A 23,174-nucleotide genomic window follows, 5' to 3' on the forward strand; every position below is an offset into this window, starting at 1 on the left:
TATCGATACTAGTCCCTCACGGCTTGGATTGACTGAGATGGCTTTTGCCGATTGTATTCACAGCTTCCTTCGCGCCTACGTTCAGCTCTGTTCTTTAGCGTTTAACTCCCGCCATGCCAAAATCCAGACTCAAGTTGAGGGTTATAGGCTGCTGATGCTTTGCACTCTTTTGGCTAGTTTCCGTTCTTCTGATTCTTTCTTTTTTATCTTGTACTGTTTCGGTAAGGAAGCAAGGGAGTCAAGTTCGCAAGCTGCTATGCAGAGGGCTATCGAACACCCAATTTTCTTGGCGCCGTTTGTATGTGTTCCTATGAAACAAACACTGCCAGCTGAAGTACAGTTTATAACGACGGATAGCTGACTACGAAGAGCTCAGACCTTGTCAAGGCCGCATCACTGACTCAAAGCGAAGCCGACATGCGGACCTCCTGGTGTGCAAAATATGGCAGTTCGGCAGCGCAACAGGGACGAAAACCAGTAGCATGAGAGGGAAGCGCGTCCAAGACGGGACGCCCGGTCCCGGTTGCGTGTTCGTAGTCACCTTTCTTTTGTCGCTCTACTTTGTGAGTGTGTCCTAACTTTCCCCGAAAAGCGTTAACAGCTTCATGGAACACACATTCTGCTGTGGGAAAGAAAACTTCAGTTCCCACCGAAAGAAAACTTCAGTTCCCACCGCCACTGTAGGCACTTGTCTTTCTTCCTGTCATTTCTTTCTTACGCTTTTACCGGCCTCTCTGTCCACGTTCAGCAGAATTTATTGCAACCACATGTTGCTATTTTCCCGACTGCGGCGGCACTTCCGCTGAACCCCGAAATCTCCTGGTTCCCCCCTTTCGGGGTCTTTCTTACGCTGACCCTCGGTTTGCTGTGTACGTTCCTCTCCTCTCTTACGCTCCACCCCCCCCCCCCCCCTACCCCCCTAAAACGGTGACACGCCCGCTTTGGTTCTTTCCAACCCCACAAGACTCGGTCAGGCATCCCGCCGTATCGGCTGTCGCGTGGGTTCGCAGGTGGCGCGCCCTTCTTTACCTTCCGTTCGGACTCCTGTGCTTTTTTTCAAGCACTGTCCATATTAACGAGACAAAAATACATGGGCCCAAGTGGACCGTTTGCATTCTTCCCCTGTCCATTGTCTAGAAAGTGAGTTTCCATATTAACGAGGCATAAATGCATTGGAAAGGTTTCGTCCCCAGAAAAACTGTCCATAATTCGGGTCGTGCATATTAACGGGGCACGAGTGTATATAGAAGTTCTCCTTGGATGGTTAATGATGCTGATGATATATCGGTCGTGCCCTTTGCAACGGGTGGACGTCGGGCTATAGTGCCTAGAATATACTGGCTAGTGTGCCGTGCGGAGGGCTCTCTCAATGGGAGGAGGTGTCCGCGCCGGCGATGCCTTCCAACTTTGGCCGCCAGGGGCGCTGCTCATCGTAAAGGTGCCGTCGACGCCGTCGGCCGCCGGCGCGCCCTTGATTTGCCGCAGCTGCGCTGGCCGAGCCATCAGTGGGTTCGAGCGCTTTGGACGCGTCTACGCTGTTCTTTTGTTTTAGTCGTTCTGTTTCTTGCATTCATATGAGATAATTAAATTTGCAACGACTAATGATGCTAAAAATAAAGCATCAGGGCAGGGAAAAGACTTGTTTCGTGTCGCTCTGTCGGAGTGGCTACAGCTCGAATCAGGACTAGGTTTCTATGTTCGGTGTGCCATCGGACCCTGCGCAGCTTGCGTAGTGGAAGCGGCTGATTAAAAGACAGGACCGCAAGTTGACTTCAACGTGTGTTGTCTGCGAAAAATATTTTGAGGAGAGCTACATCGAGAGAACGTTCAAAGTGACGGTGAACGGCATCGTCAACGAGCTCGCTAGAGATATACCACGAATTAAACCCGCAACCGTACCAACGCTATTCGACCATTATCCGAGCCATCTTCTGCCTAAGAAGACATCGAAAAGAAAGTTGAGGAACCTCTGTGACCAACCGGCCGCTAAACGACAAAAACGCGGTGCCGTAATGCCAGTGGTGCAGACGACAGCCATGCACGCACAGTCAAGGATGTTTGACAATGCTTCCAAGGAGCTGGCAGCAGAAGAGCCGAGCGAGAACTCATGCTCGCAGCAGCAGACGTGCAGCTTTGAGCATCGGGATCCGTTTGACTCAATTTACATACCTGCAACTTGGACCATCCGTTTGACTCAATTTACATACCTGCAACTTGGACCAAATTAACCGAAGCACCTGCTGGATCTGTAGCCTACGCCCGTTATCGAGCCTAAAAAAAAAAAGAAGAAAAAAAAAACTTTGTCATTTTGTACATAGAAAAAGTGATAACTTTTGGAAGCCTGAACGCAGTTCTGTGGACACTACAGTGTATATTCTCGGAAAAGAAAAAAAAAAAGCGCGTACAACACAACAATATCTAAAGCTGAAGATAGAGCTATATAGGTAGAGTGCACTGGAGGGGCTTTGTTCCGAATGTGGCCTGCAACCAGCTGATTCAGGAAGCACATATCATTCATGGGAATATATTTTGCAGAAAAAGTGTCGCTTGACCGTCAACTCTGAAGGGGTTAGCTGTGCTTAATGCAAATACCAGCGGAGGCTTACACAAGATGCGCAGAAAGAAGGAAAAAGCATGCAACTAGCCAAATAAATGCTGCAACATTTCTCGCGCTCTGAGAAGAGCTAAGAGAAAACTGGCATGGAGCGCAGAACAAGTGGCTGTATTGAAAGCGCAAAATGAGGAGCTAATAAGTGAGTCTGTGGTTAAAGCTTTTTTTTTTTTTTTTTAATCCCGCGCGTGACCTAGACAATTGTGACCGTACAACAACCGCTCGGCTGCTGAAACCGCGAAGCCGAAACTGGTGAAGAAAGTAAAATTAATCATAAATTACTTAGCGGTGGTAAGCGAGAAACCACGTGGAGAATTATACAGGAATATCTAGCGCATCATTAGCAAGTGAAAAAAAAAAATACCACCAAAAATTAGTATCATACTACTTTAAAATTATTGCGGTGTCATATGTGCGGCCTTTCTCCAAAACCTTTAGCGGTGCATTTCTATATTTTTACTTGTTTATTGTTGCTGCGACTTTTTGCTCAAATTTTACTATATTGTAGACTGTAAAAAAAAAAAAAGAATCAATGATACAATCACCACTTTTGTTTCTTGCCTTTCCTTCTGTTACAAAAGAAAGCACACCGCATAATAATCATTTATGTATGAAGCAACAATTAAGTGACTTCCTAATAAAACAAATGAATAAAGAGTAAGAACAAAAACTGAAGTCAGATTCAGACTGCTTGTGTTTATTGTCGCATGCGATCTTTGAAAACATGCGCGCGTGCAATATATGTTACGAAAAAGCAAGATCGCCCTTCTTTTCTGTAGCATATATGTGACGCTATAAAACGTCACTAACCTGATATATATCACCTTAGCAATAAGCATGACTGAATTGCAGAAACGTCGACGTAACTTATCCGAAAGCATGAGGCCCGTATACGTATTGACGCTCGTAGCACTTGACTGCGGCATCGCGATATACCATGGACCATAAGAAAAGACCGAAGAGTAAATAAAATTCAAAGTTAGATTAATGAACAGTGTAAAATATTAAGGGTATTTTCGGATACCTGTGTCACACGGACAATAAGTCGTCGTCGACCCGTTCCAGGTTAGATCGCGATTGAGAATATAGTTCCCATAATTCGGGACAACCACCTGGGCTGACTGAGCGCTCACTCAGAAGGAAGATGCATACGATACCTTACATCCGCAATCGTGATGCGTGGATCGTAATCGAGTGGCTCTAGATCAAATAAAATCGTCATCGGAATATTTCATAGCAATATATTGAATCCGGCCCGGACTCGATCGTTTAATCAAAGATTAACAAACTATTGCAACCAACGTGTCAACTTTAGGTGGTTTTCTCAAATTTCTTCTCTCGCTGGATATCAGGAAGACAATATGTGTTCTGCTTAAGACCTTATCCGGTTCAGCTGAATAAATAAAACAGATATATAGCAGACATGGACCAGACAGTATTTGTTAAACGCTTCCTCGAGCGCTATTTGAGCGTATGATTTTCTCCGCACAGTACTAGGACGGTATGAATGTCCTCCACCAAGACTGTTTTAGACACAAAGTGCGCTTAAACCGTCAAGAGACAGGTTTCGCAGTGAAAAGCGCAGCACGCTATCCGGACCTACATGCCGCCTATGCTGCCGAGGCCGCGAACGCGGAGCGATAGCACCTTAGCTATTGGTAGCGCCGCCCCGCGGTGGCGGCGGGAAGGCATCACCGCGGCGGACACGCCAGCGCGCGCCCTCGGCACACTAGCCAGTATATTCTAGGCACTATAGTCGGGCTAACCGAGTCCGACCAAAATGGCCCGCAGCGTGCAACTGCCATCTGTCGTGACGTGCGCGAACCGCGAGCGTCTACTCCGCACGCTCTTTCCGAAGGGAGAGCGGCGCGTTCGGACACTACCGGGTTTACCCAACAGCTTGAAGTGGGGCCCCATCTGCGGTCGCTCTAAAGGTCAAACGTGGCTACCGGCCGGATTTACGCGACGGGCAGAAACCTGGCATAGTATTGTTTACACAATAAAAATAATAATCCGCATGTCGATGGAATTGCAAAAAAAAAAAAAAACAGGTTTGGGGTGTGACCTCGTGCCGGTGAACACCTCCGGCAACGCACTCCCTCACCCGAACAGGAGCTGGCCACCCTGGTGCAGTAATTGGCCGATACCTGCCATGATTAGTGTTACAGAACCCCAGCGCCTCAATCACCAGCGGCTGCGGAGCAACTGACCACGGCGACGGTCAGACCTGTTACACAACGGGGGGTGCTAAGAATCGCTGGCTCCGCTGGACAGGCCGCCATTGGAAACTGACCTTGGCAACGCTTAACGCTAGAACCCTAGCCAGTAAAACTAGTTTAGCACTGCTGTTAGAGGAACTAGAGGGTATGAAATAGGGCTTAGTGAGGCAAAGAGCCCGAGGCTATACTGTATTGAAGGACGGGCATGCACTATGTTATCGAGGTTTGCCGGGGAGGCGAGAACTAGGAGTAGGTTTCTTTCCTTGTCAATGAGTATATAGCTGGTAATATAGATGAACTCTAGAGCATTAGTGAGAGGGTGGCAGGCATTATAATTAAGCATAATAAGCGGTATAAACTGAAGATTGTACAGGCCTAAGCACCTACATGCAGTCATGATGACCAGGCAGTTGAAAGCGTCTACGAAGATGTACAATCGACAATGCGGAACGGAAAGACACAGTATACTGTACTAATGGGCGACTGTAATGCTCGAGGTAGGGAAAAAGCAGGCAGGAGACGAGACAGTGGGTGACTATCGGGCATTGGTTCTAGGAATAGCAGGGGGGAGTTACTAGTTGAGTTTGCCTAGCGCAATAACTTAGGAATCATGAATACCTTCTTCAGCAAACGGAGAACCGGAAGTGGACATGGAAACGTCCTAACGCGGAGACTAAAAATAAAATAGACTTTATACTTTGTTCTAACCACGACATTATGCAGGATGCAGATGAAATCTGGAAAGTGCGATGCAGTGACCACAGGATGGTAAGGTCTCGAATTAGTCTAAATATGAAGAGGGAACGAAATAGATTGGAAAGAAAGAAATCCATCAACGAGTCAGCGGTGAGGGGGAGGGCAGAAGAGTTCACGATCTCGATACGGAATAGATATCCAGCTTTAACCGAGGATGATGACATTGGCCTAGAAGCAATGAACAATTATTTCAGAGATATCCTCACTGAGTGCGCTTTAGAAGTAGACGGTAGGATAGTTAGTGAGGATACCGGTAAGCTGTCTAAGGAGAGGAAAGGTTAGATTAAGGAACGCCAAAGTATGAAAGCTTCCAATCTAGCAGACGAGATACAATCAGCAGAGATATCAAAGCTAATCAGTAAGCGCAAAGTGGCAGTTATTAGAAAGTATAACACGGAGAAGGTTGTGCATGCTGTAAAGAACAGGGGAAGCCTTAAAGCGGTGAGGAAGGAATTGGGCATAGGCAAAAATCATATGTATGCATCATCATCATCATCATAATCATCATCATCATTCTGACTATACCCACTGCAGGGCGAAGGCCTCTCCCATATTTCTCCAATTAACCCGGTTCTGTGCTAGCTGCACCCACTTGACCCATGCGAACTTCTTAACCTCATCCGCCCACCTAACTTTCTGCCGCCCCCTGCTACGCTTTCCTTGCCTTGAAATCTAGTTTGTTACCCTAAGCGACCATCGGTTATCCTCTCTTCGCACTACATGTCCTGCCCATGCCCATTTCTTCTACTTAATTTCCACTAGAATGTCGGTAACTTGAGTTATGTCTCTGACCCACTCTGCACACTTCCTATCTCTTAATGTTACCCCTACCATTTTTCGTTCTATAGCCCTCTCGGTTGTCCTCAACTTAAGTAGAACTCTCTTGGTTAGCCTCCACGTTTCAGCCCCATAGGTGAGTACAGGCAAGATGCAACTGTTGTATACTTTCCTCTTGAGCGATACCGGTAAGCTGCTAGTCATAATCTGCGAGTGCTTGCCAAATGCGCTTCATCCCAATCTTATTCTTCTTGTTATTTCCTTTTCATGGTCCGGATCTGCGGTTACTACCTGTCTTAAGTAGACATAATCGCCTATTACTTCCAGTACTTCGCTACCTAATGTAAACTGCTGTTCCTTCCCGATGCTGTTGAGCAATACCTTAGTCTTCTGCATATTGATTTTCAAGCCTACCTTTCTACTTTTCCTGTCTAGGTGATCAATAATTATTTGCAGTTCATCCCCCGAGTTGCTTAGCAAGACAATAAATCGCAGATTACTGAGGTATTACTGAGAAAGTAACAAAATTCTTATAAAAAGGGGTGTTAGGTGATGATACATGACCTCCTTAGTACTATTCACAGCTTGCTTTGAGGAAGTATTCAGACACTTGGAATGGAAGCAGATAGGGATAAGGGTAGGTGGAGAATACCTGAGCAATTTCTGCGATTTTCTGATGACAGTGCCTTGCTAAGTAACTCAGGGGATGAACTGCAAAGTATGATTGATGACATAGACAAGAAAAGTAGAAAGGTAGGCCTAAAAATCAATATGCAGAAGACTAAAGTAGTGTTCAACAGCCTCGGGAAGGAACTGAAGTTTACGTTAGGTAGCGAAGCACTGAATGTAGTAGGCGAATATGTGTACCAAGGACAGGTAGTAATCGCAGGCCCGGACCCCGAAAGGGAAATAACTATCAGAACGAGATTGGGATGGAGCGCATTTGGAAGGTATTCAAACATTATGACTAGCAGCTTACCGGTATCGCTCAAGAGGAAAGTGTATAACACTTGCATCCTGTCATTACTTACCTGTGGGGCTCAAACATGGAGGTTAACGAAAAGCATTCTAATAAGTTGAGGACAATGCAGAGGGCCATAGAACGGAAAATGGTAGGTGTAGCGTTGAGAGATAGGAAGTGTGCAGAGTGGGTCAGAGAAATAACTCAAGTTATAGCGACATTCTAGTGGAAATTAAGTGGGCATGGGCAGGACATGTAGTGCGAAGAGAGGATAACCGATGGTCGCTTAGGGTAACAAACAAGGGAAGGAAAGCGTAGCAGGGGGCGGCAGAAAGTTGGATGGGTGGATGAGGTTAAGAAGTTCGCAGGGGTCAAGTGGATGCAGCTAGCACAGGACCGGGTTAATTGAAGGAATATGAGTGAGGCTTTCGCCCTGCGGTGGGTATAGTCAAGCTGATGATAATGATGATGATTTGTCCACTAAAGCAGACTTCGGTGCCTTTCGAAATTTTTGGTGTGTGTGGGAGGGGGCGTGGGGGAAGAGACTTGAATCCACTTTTGTCCACTCATATCATTATTTTATTCTCAGTTGTATCTGTCCGTCGCATGTTGGTACCCTGAATGATGTGCATACAGCTTGACATGGGCTGTGTACACAATAGAGTGTGGAATTGTAGCCCCTACTCATCACATTCTAAACTTGTTAAGAGAGCTATAGCCATGCCCTGAAAAAATCCTGTTGCCATTCAATGACCAAAGGCTTTCAAAGGCAAGTAACGCGTCTTGTGTCAGCGGGATATCCTACCAGCCTCATTGTATCTGTTTCTGAAGGGATGTTCAAAGAAAAAACACAGACCGAGCGAAGGAAATGAAAAAATAACAGTGGTAATTCCCTATTTGCATAACACCTCGCATCGCCTAAACAAGATAGCGAAACGCAGTAATGTCAGAGTGGTGCTATCGGCTTCCGAGAAGCTAGGGAAACTTGTGAAAATGACCAACCCTTTTTCAAGGCCAAAACAGCAGTGCAGAACTTAAGATCGAGACCCCTTTGTAGCTTGTTCGTCCGGGGTGGTGTATGAGATTCCCCTGTCATGTGGCTCGAGGTGCATCGGCCAAACTGGCCGATGTGTCAATGAGAGATTATTGGAACACAGGAGGAAAGTAGGCAACTACAGGGATGGTAATATCTCTGTGCATTGTCATGATTGTGCTGAAATGAATAAAAAAGAGTGCAAACTATTTTTTAACGCGTGCAAGATATTAGCTAAGCTTGTGTGTAAATATATCAGGGAAGTAATCGAGGCCGATCTGATTAAAAAAGCGGGGGCATCCTGTGTCAGCACACCATCTGTTTCTTTGACGGCCAAAGAGTTACATTTTTGTGCGGGGCCACGTTATGTCGGCGTTTATGTCGGGTGACGTCATGATGCAGGTTGTATTTAATGTGCAATTGTGACAATAAAGTATCAGTTGAAAGTTAGCGCTCCTGTTGTCTACATCTCTATCGTCCTTGTTCATACGCGCCAGAACGTGTCTGGAATTGTTTTGTCTGAAAAGTAGTGCTCAAAAACAGCACAGGGTTACCACTACCCCTCTCCTGAAAAAGAAAATTCCTTGGAATCGTTGAATGAGCCGGATATGAAATGATCGGCCTGACAAGAAACCTGTCAGGCAGTTTAGAACCCTGCCGGGGACATCTTGCTCTGCTAGGTACTGAAGCATTTTTAGCCTCCAGGGGGTGTCGTCAGCTTCTTCATGAAAAAAAAAAAAGAAGAAAAAAAAACGAAAGATGGCAGACAGTGTTGTTTATGTATGAATAGGTCTTATACTGTGTTTTCAACGCAGGTGAGGCGGTCTGTTTTTGAGTTGTGAAAACGACATTGCGAAACATCAAGAACTCAACAGAATTCTAGAATAAACATTAACCAGCACACTTTTAAGCCATTTGCTCATAGCTGAAAGAAAAAGTTGGCGATTTCCCAGGTTTGAGAAATGCACAGCAACGATTGTTTTTCAAGGCTCGGGTATTTTGCCGATACTCTCAGTTTATTGAAAAATCTTCGAAATGCTTCTACGACAGGTTTAAAATGGTAGGCTTGCGCTTTAGAGAGTATTTCAGAGAGACGGGAGCAGTCTGTTTCCCTGCAAACAGTACTCAATATTATTGTACCGGTGCGGACAAAAGTAAACGGAGCACTTCCAAAGTTTTTCACGCGTTGCGTAAGTGAAGGCTGGCAGTCGTAGCGTGGCCGAAATGGTAGCATACGGCATTGGACTTTCGCTTGGACAAATATTGTTTTCTTATCTCTATTGCAGAAGGCGCGCTTTTAATCTGAGTGAAAAAACGTGCTTCGTACTTATACGTCCGCACTGCTACGTGTTGGAAGTTATGCTTTTGTAGTTTAGGAACGAGTCTGTGTTAAATGGAGAACTAGAAACTGCAGAGAAGAATTTGTAGTCTTGTGTCTACCTGTTCGTAAATACCTTTTGTGCGTCAGGACTGTGAGAAAAGAAATTGCGAAGGAAGAGCAGCTCAGATCTGGCTCACAAATTTTTTTATGTGATTTAGGATAATATTGAGGTGTGATGGCAAAAAAAGAAACATCTATTCTTAATGGGGTTTCAAGGTTCTATAACTACTTGCTTTTAGCTCAGTTTTCTTCTTACTACTTTCCAGTTGAAAACGAGTACGACGAACATCGGCAAAAGACTAATTGCCATTTGCTGCTTTTTCTTTTTTCAGGTTTTCATAGAGATTAACGCCTAAGTAGGCAGATACTATGTCTGGTTGATGAGCTGCGAATAAGTTCGATTGCACGGTATTCTCTAACGTGCACTGACATCGCACAACGCACGGATGCTCTCGCCTCCATCGAAAAGCGGCCGGGATTCGAACCCGGCTCAGTAGCCTATGTTATCGCCTGCGAAGACAGCGTCACTCACACTTTAGGGCAGCGAGGGCGTGAGCTGAAGGAACGCCAGAGTGAATGAAACACTTTAAATTTCTTAAATCGAGCGAAACATGCTGATGCACATGACATGAAATTACGTAATTTTTGCAAGGTGCTTTACCGTAATACAAACGTTCCTGCGGGTGACATTGTTTTCGGGGTAATTTTATGCCTATTCGCGATCGAAATGAAGCTTCAGCTCATCTTACCAGGTGCATTCTCCCACGAGGTTCGAATAGCGTGGGGAATTCTAAAAAAAAAAATTAGCGCTGGGTTGAATGTCTCGAACCACTTTCTGCGTAGAAAAAGGAAAAAGCGACCGGTATAAGCACGCACGGTAACGTTGAGCTAGTATTTTTAGTATAATGCATTTGATCTGTTCTCGTGTAAGATATTTCCGCGGAAGAAGAAGGAAATTTTCTTCAATAAAACAAGCACAAAACAAGCGCAGTCCTCGAGTCAAACAGTGAGTGGGCACTTTGCAGACTCGAATTACACTACTGATTAGCCCGTCCCCAAAATCCAGAGGGCTGCGTAGCTTTTAGAACGTGTCACTCCAGAGCTCCCAAGTAAAATGACGCTGCCTTAGCTTCTCGATGCCTTCCGAGTGGAGCTTTGTTCGACTAAAAGTGCACGAGTGGGGAGGGTCATTTAGAGATAATCAAAAATGCTTTGTTCGTGGCACTTTTGACAGACGGGAGGAGAACTATTTGCCGCGAGGAAGTCACGAATTGTTCGAAGCTGTATATTGTCACGTGGGTGATGACAAGGTCGACGACACAAATCAAGAGTCGGTGATTGCACTGAATAAATTCTGTATTGGGCTGACTAGCGCCCGCAAAAGAACTAAGCAACTCGGCGACGGCAATAGCAACAAACGTGCTCGTCGATCGTCGAACTAAGAATGCCCGTCGCACTCGTCAACTCTTCATTTAAAGGCTGCACAGAACAATCTAGATAACGCCGCAAACTGCTACCAGCACAAGCTGGAACATTGTAGAAACATACGCGAGTGATCGGAATCTTCGAGACAGATGTTGGTGCATCTAGCGCTACAACGAAACTGATAAAGGTGCGTCTCGCGATATCGAGCATTAACAAAGAATACAGAACTGATACGCGATCCAGAATCAGAGTAATAAGGCTGCATGCCGGCGGCTGTTAAAAGGCAACAAATACAGTTTTGAAGGTTTCGCGGCAATATATACGCCAAAACCATTATTTTACCACGGATATAGTCTAAACGGGCAAGAATTCTTCACTTTGTGTGCCGAGGCACACAAAGTGACTGAAACGCTGAAAAGTGATTAAGTACTGGCGTTAGCGACGGGCAACGCGAGCAGCCTTTGATACTCCTGCAGCCAATCACAGAGCTTGCTTAGTATGGTCTAAAAAAATGCTCCAATCACTGTTGAGGTTCATGCTTTTTAGTAAATCAATATACGTTGTTACAGACACGTGTGTCGTATTTCCGAAATTTCAGACTTTTATTGAAAAGGCGCGAAATGTTTTTTAGTTTACAAAAATTACCGGTAATTTTACATATATGCACTATGAGGACACTAATATAGCTTCGCTATTATGTTTCCTTGCTTTCCGGACAGATACACCGTGCTTCGGTTCTCTTAAAAAAAAAAAAAAAAGAAAAGGTTTTCCAGTGTTGGATACCTGGCAAAAATGACCTTAGGCCTTTCTCGGGAAAATCCGACGTCGGGATTGTGAGACGGGCATGGCAGGACACTGATAGGTCGTAGGGTTGCCTGACGTCACGCGATCACGTGGGATTTGGTAGAAAGGTGAATTTCTCTTTTCAGATGCGAGGGTCAGATCAGAACCAGCCTTCGAGGTGGAGAGGATGGCACGCAGGTATGCTTTGGTTAAGGGGTGGACTCTGTCATGTGGCCTTTCACATACGGTACGGAGCATGTGTAAAACATTACAAATTGACAGAGGGGTAAGAAAGCTCGTGAATGCAAACGAGGATCCGTAAGGAGACTTGCCTAAAGGTAGCCATACCCTTAAAGGCGGTGCCTAAGGGTCTGCTATTGTTTTTTGTTTTAATTGCCTACATTGGCGAAAGAACAGCGCGAAGCAAACGAGGACGAACCGTCCTTTGTCCTTGCGTCCGCGTTCTTTCGTAATTTAGCTACGAACTAACCAGCCCAAGCCAAAATTTTGACCTTCTGCATTGTTACGAGTGCCAAGTTTTGTTACTACCTTAGCCAGTCAACATTTATTGGAGCTTGCCCGAGACTAGATTTCTCGAAAGGGAGCCAAGTGAAACTACTAACGGCGAGGTGCGACGATCAATGATAAGCTGAGTAACAGAGGATTATTTTGTATAGGTCCGGGGGTGCCCAAGAATGTGGGATCGAATCCCGGCGACCGCTTTTCGATGGAGCCGAAATGGAGAGGCGCTCGTGTGCTGTGCGATGTCAGCGCGCGAAATTTCCGGAGCCCTCCAGTACGACATCTCTCATAACATCAGTCGCTTTTGAATAGGCTGTTCAGAACATGTAATCGACAAAAACAGAAGGCGAAGCAAAATCTGACGCTTAACTTGCGCATTTAAGGGTGGGTGTTCGGTGTGCGTAAGCTTTTAACGCAGAAACTAGGAGGAATTAAAAAGAAATATAATTTTATACACGTTGTGTTTACTTTTATACCAAGAATAAAAATAATTTTGTTCGTTGTGCTAAAATATGAGAAATCAAACGTCGCCAATTAGCAGCATATATTGAGCCCCTTTAGTGCTACCATGTCTCAAGCATGAACAAGGGCCAAGTTTTTATCCAGAAAGCTTTCGTATTTATCCTGCAGAAAATTAGAGATGAGCTTAGCCTGTTAGGACATTTGCTTTCTCCGAAAATTACTATACAGCTCCAAAGGAACTAAAGCATCAAATCCGGAATGTAATAAACACAGAACTCTCATCCGGTTGCGTTACACACCGCGTAAACGCAATGTCATTCATGGCGGAAGGCAGGGAGGAATGTATGGGGAGGAGACAAGGCTACCTGCACCCCCCTATTTATTTCAGCAGTATGCTTGCTGGCCCCGAAAAACAACAGATATTCCCGGCTACTTGCCTGGTCTAGCAACAGTGAGCTAATACCAAACAGCTGATGCAGTGCTGCCATCATTGAGGCTTTTCGATGGAGCTAAAAACCAAGGCGCCCGAGCGCTGGGCGATGCCAGTGGGTCGGTCGAAAGTTTCGGAGCCCGGCATTACGGCGTCCCTCACAGCATGGTCGCTTTGTGACGTTAAAGAAAGAAAAAAAAAACAAACAGCGATGAAAGAAATGGTGACAGAGTCATCTTGGCGTCCACAAAACTGGGAATAAATTCGTTAAAGTGCGACGGAGGCATTTTCTCTGGCAGAGAGAAGTATTTGGCACCCCTACTGGCTAGGTCGTCTGCTAGCAGCGCTGAAGTGCCACGGAAACGCACAAGTTGACCGAAACCGAAACCGCTCGTGAAGAAACAAAACCTGGAAACTTTGTAGCTTAAATGTGAAAAGAAATAAATTGTGCAACAAGTATTTAAGACGAATATAGTAGACTGGGTTGTGAATTTTTTGTCTGCATAAATGTGCACACGTCATCCTTGAGGGCCTATTGAGAAATAAAACGTTGAGAGCGATGCCCTAAGGAGGGCGCTACCAGTTCTACTGGCGAGCCGTTCGCTTCGCTCGCTACGGAAGACAAAAAAAGCAGTGTGGGCGAAGCGGGAACGGCCCGTAGCGGCTGAGCTAGTTCGCGGAGTTCACAGCGGGGTGAGACGCTGCAGCGGCAGCGCGTCCATCGACGGTACCAGCGCCAGCAGAGTTGAATACTACTTTCCAGCAACGCGCGCGGCCTTCTGTGGTGCTGCGGCTGCCCAATCCACGTGTGCTGTGCTCTGCGGCTGAAGAGGCGTTGCTGCCGTTCGTCATCAAACATCATCATCGTCGCGGGACCTCCTCCCCGAGTGTCGTCTGCATCTTTGCATCGGGGAGTTCGCTGTCAGCTGTGCGACCGCCGCCGTGGACGTTGGAGCCGGTGTGCAGAGACGACCATGCGGTCTGCGGCTGGCATCGGCGGGGACGTGCCGTCGGATAAGTGTCGTGCGGTGGTTTGAGAGCGTCGACCGTGGCGTGGATTTCCCAGCGGCGATGCCATCGCTGTCGCCGCCGGTCAGCAGCATGCCGCTGAACGTGGTCCTGTTCATCTGTTTCGTGGCGTGCGTTTGTGGACCCGGTCCGGCGGTCGCCGAGCGACGTTTGCTGTCAGGTATGTGGTGTTGCGCGTGGAACTTGTCTCTTTCACCCTCCTCGGCGGCGCCGGCTTGCCGCCCGCCGCTTTCTCGAGCCCTTCTTCGACTATTTTCGGGGCCGTCAGAGAAGGAGGCGGACGAAAACGTGCAGCGGCCTCGGCGGCGCGGACGGGCTGTTGTTCCAGCGAAAGTTCCTTTTTTTTTCTTTTTTTTTTCTGAGCGTTTTTGCGGGGAAAGGTCGCCGCCTATGGCTTTGTACGCATATGTACGCGGCCGAGGTGTGCGGCGTCTGCCGTTGGCTGCATCGAGCGGTGATTGACGAGCCGTCAACTTGGCTGCCAGTACCGCTGGGTGGCTGCGGAACGACGGGAGTAGGCACGTCCCGCCGCTTTCGCCGCCGACTGGGTTGGCCGGTTTCGGCTAGCTCGCCCGACGAGTCAGTTAAGCGAAATCGCCGCCTCATCTTTGGTCGCGGTTGAAACTTCTGTTCTAGCGGCAAACGTTCGACGACTGTCATTCTGGCCCACTCGAGTGGAGCGACTGTTTAAGTTTAGTAAAATTACGGTTTAATGCGTACTCAGTCAGGTAAGGCGAGCTGGCCCAGCGCTCCGATTCATTCGTGTCGTCTGCTGCCTGGGGCTCTCCCGACGCGTACCGTGTTGCTTTTCATTCTGGAATAGGTGCAGTTCTGCGGGCATGTTTTGTCGTTTTTGTTATTTTCTGTAGCCTGCTTTGACCTGTTTAAAATCTTTTCCTGACTCTTCCGTGCGCATGTGCTGCTACTATACGCTGACCGGCGCAGCTGTTACTCGGATGCACGCTCCCAAAGCACAAGTGTCGCTCGTATACTGGGGCTTCCGCTGAGAGTCTTGGTATGATTAGATATTTTTATTTCCATCGAAAGGCCGTCCTGTGTAGGAAGGTTGTCGATTAGTTTCAGTTGCGATGATACTCTCTTTTCCTTGGTCTGGTGCTTGGCAAATGGGACATTGACCTGACCGTCCAAGGGCGCATGGCTTCAATTGCTCCGTTAAAATTTAGTCGTTTCCGTTGCATAGTTTTCCACCCTTACTGGTGATGTCCCACGGCTGGCTGTTGATTGGGGCATATTTGAGTACTCAGTAGCACAGGTATGACCGCGAGCCGGTTCATTCCTGCTTTGCGGAATGTGTATGCGCCTTTTTTATTTTGTGAGAATTTAATTCTGTCCATGCATGTTAAAGTAGGGTTTTTTTATTACTTGCGTTCAGCGGTCGTTAGCAAGCAAGCGGTCAGAATTGTAGCTGTGGGTGGAAAGACATTCGCCGAAATTGAGTATGGAACTGCGCTCTGTCCTGCACCTCTGGGTGAATTGCAGATTCTTAATTAGTAAACGGAATGACTAGCGAAAGAATGGCGCATTTGCAGCTCGTTAATTCAGGCATCGTGTTTAATTGTTTTCGCTCGAGACTACACAAATAAATTATTTTCATCCAAGCGTGAAGCGCACATTGAAAAAGTGTAAAAGTACATATCGTCGAATGATGTTTGTTTATAAGCAAATGATGCTCCTGCACTTTGCGCAAAAAATTGGGATTTCATGCTGTTCGAATTGCGGTAAAGGCACGCGTGCCCAGAACACGGGAAAAAGTTGAAATAATTTAACGCCGTCGGTCTTAGGCATTTACGTAGACAGCCCATAAATGATAGCTTTCTTTTATTCGGTGGGAGCTGTACCCACGGCCAACGGAGAAATACGGTGCATTGCGCGGTGAATTTTTCCCACTCACGTTCAGTCGCGTAAAAAAAAAAAAAAAAAACCCGGGAGAAATATCTGTATTGTCGGGGCAGCCTGCGTACAACAAGGTAACGCAGTCATGGCATACCGGAGCGGTGGTCCCTATGCGTGAAACGGACATACATCGACATTTTTTTCTCCGCTTCTGATGTGGAGCTTTGCTGCCCGGCTTCCTTCACCATATCGTCATTCCCTTTGCCTGAGCATCAAGTGATCCGATGAGAATGGGTTGGCGCTAAAATGATAGTTCACATGAGGGCGCGCTTCTACATTTTCCCCCGCTCCTCAGAGTCCTTCCGGGGATGGGCCGCCTCCGACGGTGGCGCGCATAGCGATGCATACACGGGGGATGCTGGGCGCGGTGCAAAGCGGGCTATCGGCCACGGTGCGTGGGCGGCCTTGAACCTGCGAGAGCGCGCTTTCGCGTACGATGCGAGTGGGGGCCCGTTACGTGAGGAGGAGGAAGGGGTGGAAGTCTTTAGTGGGCTCCCGCCACCTAGCGGTCTGTGGAGAGGTCATCTACTATGGTCACTGCTTTCATTTTGCAACATTGGATCTACGTGGTCCGCCACTTGGCCCGCAATGGCGCGCTGAAAGCAGCGGTCGTGTTCAGCTAGAAGTGGACGACCCTCTCAGAAACTAAGAAGGGAGAGGATTGTGCAATTGATGTAAATAGCTTTGCACTGGTGCGTTTCGTCATCTCTGGCGCTGGAAGCCCTTCTAACTAATGCCAACTAGTCTCAGCTGCTTTGGCGCCATATATGTTCCGGACGATGAAGCTCAACCGGTATATGCAACCAGCACGGGTAGAAATTACCACGTCTTGTCATATTTCTTAAAGCAAATTCTTCAGCTGCCTCCTGTTCTTATTATTATTTTGCTGCGTATTGTGCGACCTTGTGATTTACTCATTCTGATCGGTCTCAGCCTGCCATAGCCATGGCTTGACAAGAATTTCCGAGCCATCATTTTTTGCTCTTTGGAACGCCAAAAGGATCAAATTGACGCGAGCGAAGCGGTTGCGGTTCTTGCTGAGGGCCGACACGTCAGCGGCGACAAAACCTCGCAATCGCTGCAGTTTTTGTGCACTCGTAAAGTGGCATGTCTTTTGCTAAACACGGCCGCGCGAAATTTCAGGAAGCTACGTTTCCGCCTGTGCGGTAAAGGAGTATATAACCGAGAAGCGCATTGCTTAGCGTCTTCTTCTTGCGTCCACAATGGCCCGAAAACATCACCAGTGGTAGTTTGCTTCAACCTTGTGTTTTGTGTGCCACCTGTCTTCTGCCGATGCGCAGTTCTGGTGCGCACGAGGTGATGGGCCAAAGTAGGGCAGAGAGCTTATAGATGGGAAATGATCACTTCAAAATGCAAGTCATGTTCAGGCTGTAGCCGAGCACGCATTTCTGTAGAGCGATGTGTTTCTCCATTGGGGGTGTGTTCGCGGACACAGTGTTTTCACCTGCGCGTTCTCACTGCTCAGCTGTTTTCCGGCGGCCGACCTGGGTGTAGGTAAAAACGTCCCCGGGCGGAAGAAAAGGCCCCTGATCAGAAAGTTGCCCCCTATGAAAAAACTTCCCCAAGCCAAAAATTTGCATTAAGAATGAATTCTTCCCAATAAAAAAATTGTCCGGGCCCCAGTTTCCCAGCCCTTTCAGCACTCATGTTTAGGCAACAGCGCAAAAGGACAGAGACAAGTGGAAGGAGGTACACAACGACTTCCACTTGTCTCTGTCCTTTTGCGCTGTTGCCTAAACATGGATGATCACCAACTAGCCCAAACCTCCGTTCTACTACAGTTCTTTCAGCACTCGTTTAGACGGGTCTCGCCAGCAGGGTAATATTACCCATTAAGAAACGCTGGTCGAAATGATGCGAGGAACACACACGTGGTATAGGAGGGGTCAGATGTCTTCATTCGTTTCGATGGCAACAGTGCCAAGAGTCTTGACACACTTCCGGTGGTCATGGTGTACTAGGGATGGCAGGCGCAGCCCTAATCAGTCATTCACCGTGCCCGCCTGAAGCACTGTTCGCAGCTTCCAACCCGCCAGCGCACCGTTTATCTCGCAAAAAAAAAAAAAAAAAAGAGAAAATGAAGGCGCTGTCGACGAGGCTGCTGTTGGAGTACCAGATCATACCACGACAGTGCAGCGCAGGTCATGCCATGAAACATCACACTACGAAATATTTCTTCCAGCGATGACGTTGAAGCACAGAAAGATCCAGAAAGGTACTTGCTATCCCCCAGTAACTTTGTGCTCTTATTTTGTTTGCCCCATATCAGCATGATATTTTGGACAGTTCAAATCCGACGGATAAAACGCTGTGCGCGAATGTTGCAGTATACGCCACGGGGACTTCCTCCTTATAGCACATGGAAATGAAAAAGAATACCAACATACAAACCAGGTTCAAACAGAAACCATAGAAGATGGTTCGTCACTGATAAGCCAGGCGAGGCTTGATTGCACCCGTTTCGCGGTCGGTGATTAACCTCAGCGGAGGCCACGGTCTCAATCCGGCCAGTACCGCCTTCCAGATAGCGGCCGCTTTAGTTCGCTGCCGCCACTCGAACTTTATCAACACTGTGCGTTGTGTTTCGTACATAAGAGGGTGCCTTGATGGAGCCACCTGTCTCTCCCCTCGGAATGACAGTGGAGGTGAATGACTTGGCTGCGTGTCTATGTGGCTGTAAGTCTCATTTGCAAGGCGTGCATTGTTCTGTCTGCTACTTTCTCGTGCAGGCTGTTTTAATGGCTCGGAGTTTGGTGCCTACTTGTAAGGGACAGTTGGCCTATTTTCAGGTCCACTTTTTATTCTCGTTCTGTCTCTCGCAGATTTTTTTAGTACTGGCTCCAATCTTGGAATTGCCGATGTCTGTATGAAGCCTATCTTTCTCTTCATGAAGTGGAGAAAGTGGCGATACGCGGCTCAGCATTGAAGTGGCACAACTGTAGTACAAGCTTCAAGAGGAGGAAGGGGAAGTGGCGATGCCCGCATCATGCGACTTCACACTAAGGGGCGGAGCGGCCGGAATAGATGCACCCAGTGAGAGAGGGGCGGCCGTCACTGGGCAGCGTTGCACAAGCGTACGTGGAGTGAGCAGTCGTGTGTCGCTCGCGTGTTCGGCATCTTTCCCTTCGCATCAGTATAGTGCCTAGAATATAATATAGCATCAGTCACTCCTTCACGGACAGCACAAGGGCACCGGCTCCGAGTCGCTCGCCGCGTCTTGAAGCAGCTTGTGCTTACCTGCGCGCCTAAGCAGTGCTACGCATTTGGTTGTAAATCTTCAAAAACTGACAAGAATATGCCGGTAGACGTGGCCGTCTGGTACATAATTTTTTAATTCGACTGATCGGCTTAAACCCTGATACATGTAGTGGCGTTGCCCGATGGGGTTTTGTTTGCTATCTTTGCTGACCAGTCTTTCTGGCTACAATGATTCCTATTTTATTTCGCTGCTCTGTACATCCCGGGTTCCGGAAAGAAACATCACCAGAAAAAAATGTCCCCGGAGCCCCGGTTAAAAAAAAGTCCCTTTGCGAAGTAGGAAAAAAATGTCCCAAGCGGGGACTGCGTTGTCCGTGGCGAGCTGTAATGATCTACACTACAGCACTTGAACCTGTCGGCTTGGAAGTGACAGAACATGAAACTGATGTGGGACGTTCATAACAACAACAACAAAAAGTGATGGTAGTGGTAACACAGTGTCAGCGCTTCATCTTCGCATTAATTGCGGGGAAAATGCTAGATCACCGGAAGCGTTAGGGTGACAGTGGTCAACGACCGGCATCTTCATCAGCAATACAGCATCTTCATCAGTCCCGGAATTGCAGCAAGGAACCATCGTCAGAAGCGAACACAAAAGTATTCGAGGTAATTTTAGAAAAGCCTGTTTTCCCCAAGACGATCCGAGTAATATTTAATGAACGACCTGCAGAGTTCGGATTCACGCACCCATTTCCCCATGCGTGTAAGCGCGTCAGGCGCCCAAAAGTTGACATCAAAGCCAAAAAAAAAACGAATGGAATAAAATGTGCATTTGTTGCGATGTGAATGCCGCAAGCATTCATTCTTATGTGAAATTTTGTTCCTATTGGCCGCTTTTTCTTTTCTTCCGGGGACATTCCAGAATTATTTTGAGTTCGTTTGCGTGTCTAATAGTGTAAAGAAAAACTGTCCAGAATCACAAACGAGTCTTAGTAATTCTCTTTCGGTACCTTGGAAAAATTTGGGCTTTTAAAGATGTCGCCCGGCATAAAAGCTGCGTTCATGACGTGCAAATTCAATAAATTAGGGACCGGGTCATCGTACAATGTGCCATATTCTCTGTTCAGCTGCCGAGGCAGGTATTGTTTCTTTGCATTCACTCCCTGTCATGCAGGAAGAGTCCGATTCACACGTGACGTCACTTAAAGAAAACCGGCGCGAGGAACGAGCGGGCAGTGTAGCTTCTTCGCGCGCCTCCTTGGCCAAGTGGCGTCTCCGTGGGCCACAAGCTTCGTCGAGGATGGTGGACTAGCGAACATCCCGTCTGCTTCAGGGGCGGCGAAATTCACGCAGATTTTAAAACCCTGGTTTCAGTAAAAGACAATGGCAAAAAAGAGGGTCTCTTGATCATCATCAGCCCTACTCTCCCATATTCCTCCAACTAACTCGGTCCTGTCCTAGCTGCATCCGCCCACCTGATTTTCTGCCGTCCCCTTGTACGCTTTCCTTCCCGCGATCACTTGGGATGGCCCGCTAGTGGTCGTCCGGGCGATGTATCGCAAGAGTGAATGGGCGCACTTATCCCTACAGAAGACGTTATCCTGGGTATGGATTTCCTCACAGAACATCGGGCGATCATCGGCTTTCGACGGACAACGCCATACGTAGACTCCGACGCAACCTGTCGCCGTCCAGGAGACAAGCAGGGACAACGACGCCGCACGTAACCTGGACGTCGTCCTTCGCCGCGCAGTGAAGAAAGCACGACGGCTGCGCATAAGAGATCAGCAACACGCCGGGAGGGTGGGTTTGGAGGCCGATACGCGGACTTAGTGAAAAGACCTTGCGGCGGTACTTCGGAATCTTTCGACGCATCGGACTACGAGGTCATCCCCGACCACATCCCAAAGGCATCGTTTATGTTGTGCGCCTCAAAGTTATTTTATATTTAGTGTTTTGTTTACTTTTCTGTGTTTATTTTGTAAGCATTGGGTCGACGTTTTTTTCAATGTCGCGAACCATTGAAATTTTTTATTTTGTTCTTTCTCGACAGCCACTGTGGTTCCGCGGGTAGTTTCCGTATTCTTTGTTTGCTCACGCTCGTTGCCGTCAGACGTCGCTTTATCAGTTTCTTGTCAGTTTCTTGGAGTCTGGAAGAATTGCAAACTCTAGTTAAGTATTGCGGAGACGAAGGGGACGCTCTAGGCTTCAGTTTTAGCGCAGTTAAATCGGGTCTGATGATTTTCAACGGCTCAACTGTTCAGGGTCTTAAAATACAAGGCCATGAAATACCAAGAGTAGCAGAATACAAATATCTGGGGGTATGGGTAAACGAAGGATTGGCATACTTTGGAAAGCATGAGCAATCACTTAAAGCCAAAGGGCGAAGGAATGCCGGGATAATGAAGCATAAGGCATTGTGGGGATACAATAGGTATGACGTTTTGAGGGGTATTTGGAAAGGAATTATGGTGCGCGGACTTACTTTCGGAAATGCGGTTTTGTGCCTAAAATCAGAGGTACTGTCGACATTAGAAATAAATCGGAGATCCGTTGGACGATTAGCACTAGGTGCCCACGGCAAAACCACAAATGAGGCGGTACAGGGAGATATGGGCTGGGCATCTAAGTACGGGAAGCTGAGAGTAAAATATTATATGAGGAACGCCTGAGGAAATTGGATAGATAACAGATGGGCAGCTAAAGTATTTAAATACCTGTGTTTAAAAAGCGTTGACTCACAATGGAGGAAAAGAACTAGGAAACTAACTAGTAAGTATGCTAGTCACAAGGACGGAGAAATAAAGAGCATTAGGCAACAGGTGAAAAACACAGAAGGTAAAAATTGGATAAATTCGATGGAAAAGAAACAGAGTGTGGAATTGTACCGAAAGTGGAAAATGCAGATCAGGAAGGAAGATTTCTTCAATAAATCAAGAGGCAGTGCCCTACATTTTGAAGCTAGATCAGGGTGCCTTAGAACACGCAGCTACAAAAAAAATTTTAACAATGGAGATGACGCATGTGCTGTATGTGAAACAATTGACCATATTTGTCCACCCGGAAGTGGATGCAGGCGCAGTAACTGTTCCTGAAGCTCTGGGGTTTAGAGATACCAGTGGCCGGGTGAATAAACCGGCGGTGGAAACTAGCAAAAAACGACTGGAAGATTGGTGGCTTAAAAGCAGAGAAGTGACAAAATGTTAGTAATGTAGAAACAAAAATTTAATAAATAGAATGATTGTTTATTATAGTTAACCAATCTAAATCAATAATTAAGATATAGGGGAAAAAATGAGCATGATAGCAACTGCTACCACCTCGTTTCAAAGGGGACGATCCTATATTCCATCCATCCATCCATCTGTCGCGCAAGATGCCTCCTGATTCCGCCCACTCGTTTCTGCAATGTTCGAGGTTTTGCTAGTCGCCGTTTACGGCCTTATCTAGATGTTTCCTCGCAGCCTTTAAATTTAACATTGACGGATGCAACTGGCATTCTTACTTCGACGAGCACGATTGTTGCTATCGCCGCCGCCGATTGCATAGTTCTTTTGCGGTCGCAAATCAGCCAAAAAAAGTTTCTTCAGTACACTCTCGGACTCTTCATTTGTTGTCATCGGCCTTGTCACCACTACGTGACAATATGATA

The 23,174-nt window shown here is 47.1% G+C and overlaps 1 protein-coding gene across 4 annotated transcripts in view; it reads left to right on the plus strand.

The window, feature by feature from the left end:
- Positions 1-13,968: 13,968 nt before the first annotated feature.
- The window catches only part of AdamTS-A (ADAM metallopeptidase with thrombospondin type 1 motif A), a 638,686-nt gene continuing 629,480 nt past the window's right edge, over positions 13,969-23,174 (plus strand). For 2 of the 4 annotated variants that reach the window (XM_084579539.1, XM_084579541.1), the window contains exon 1: positions 13,969-14,549. In XM_084579539.1, coding sequence (XP_084435665.1) covers positions 14,432-14,549 — 118 coding nt within the window. In that variant the 5' untranslated portion in view covers positions 13,969-14,431. The remainder of the gene's footprint in view (positions 14,550-23,174) is intronic. The other 2 variants (XM_084579538.1, XM_084579540.1) reach the window with 1 other exon arrangement.

Source organism: Amblyomma maculatum, chromosome 9 (assembly GCF_055883805.1).
Source record: "Amblyomma maculatum isolate TAMU_Amacu chromosome 9, ASM5588380v1, whole genome shotgun sequence".
NCBI classification, from domain to species: domain Eukaryota; kingdom Metazoa; phylum Arthropoda; class Arachnida; order Ixodida; family Ixodidae; genus Amblyomma; species Amblyomma maculatum.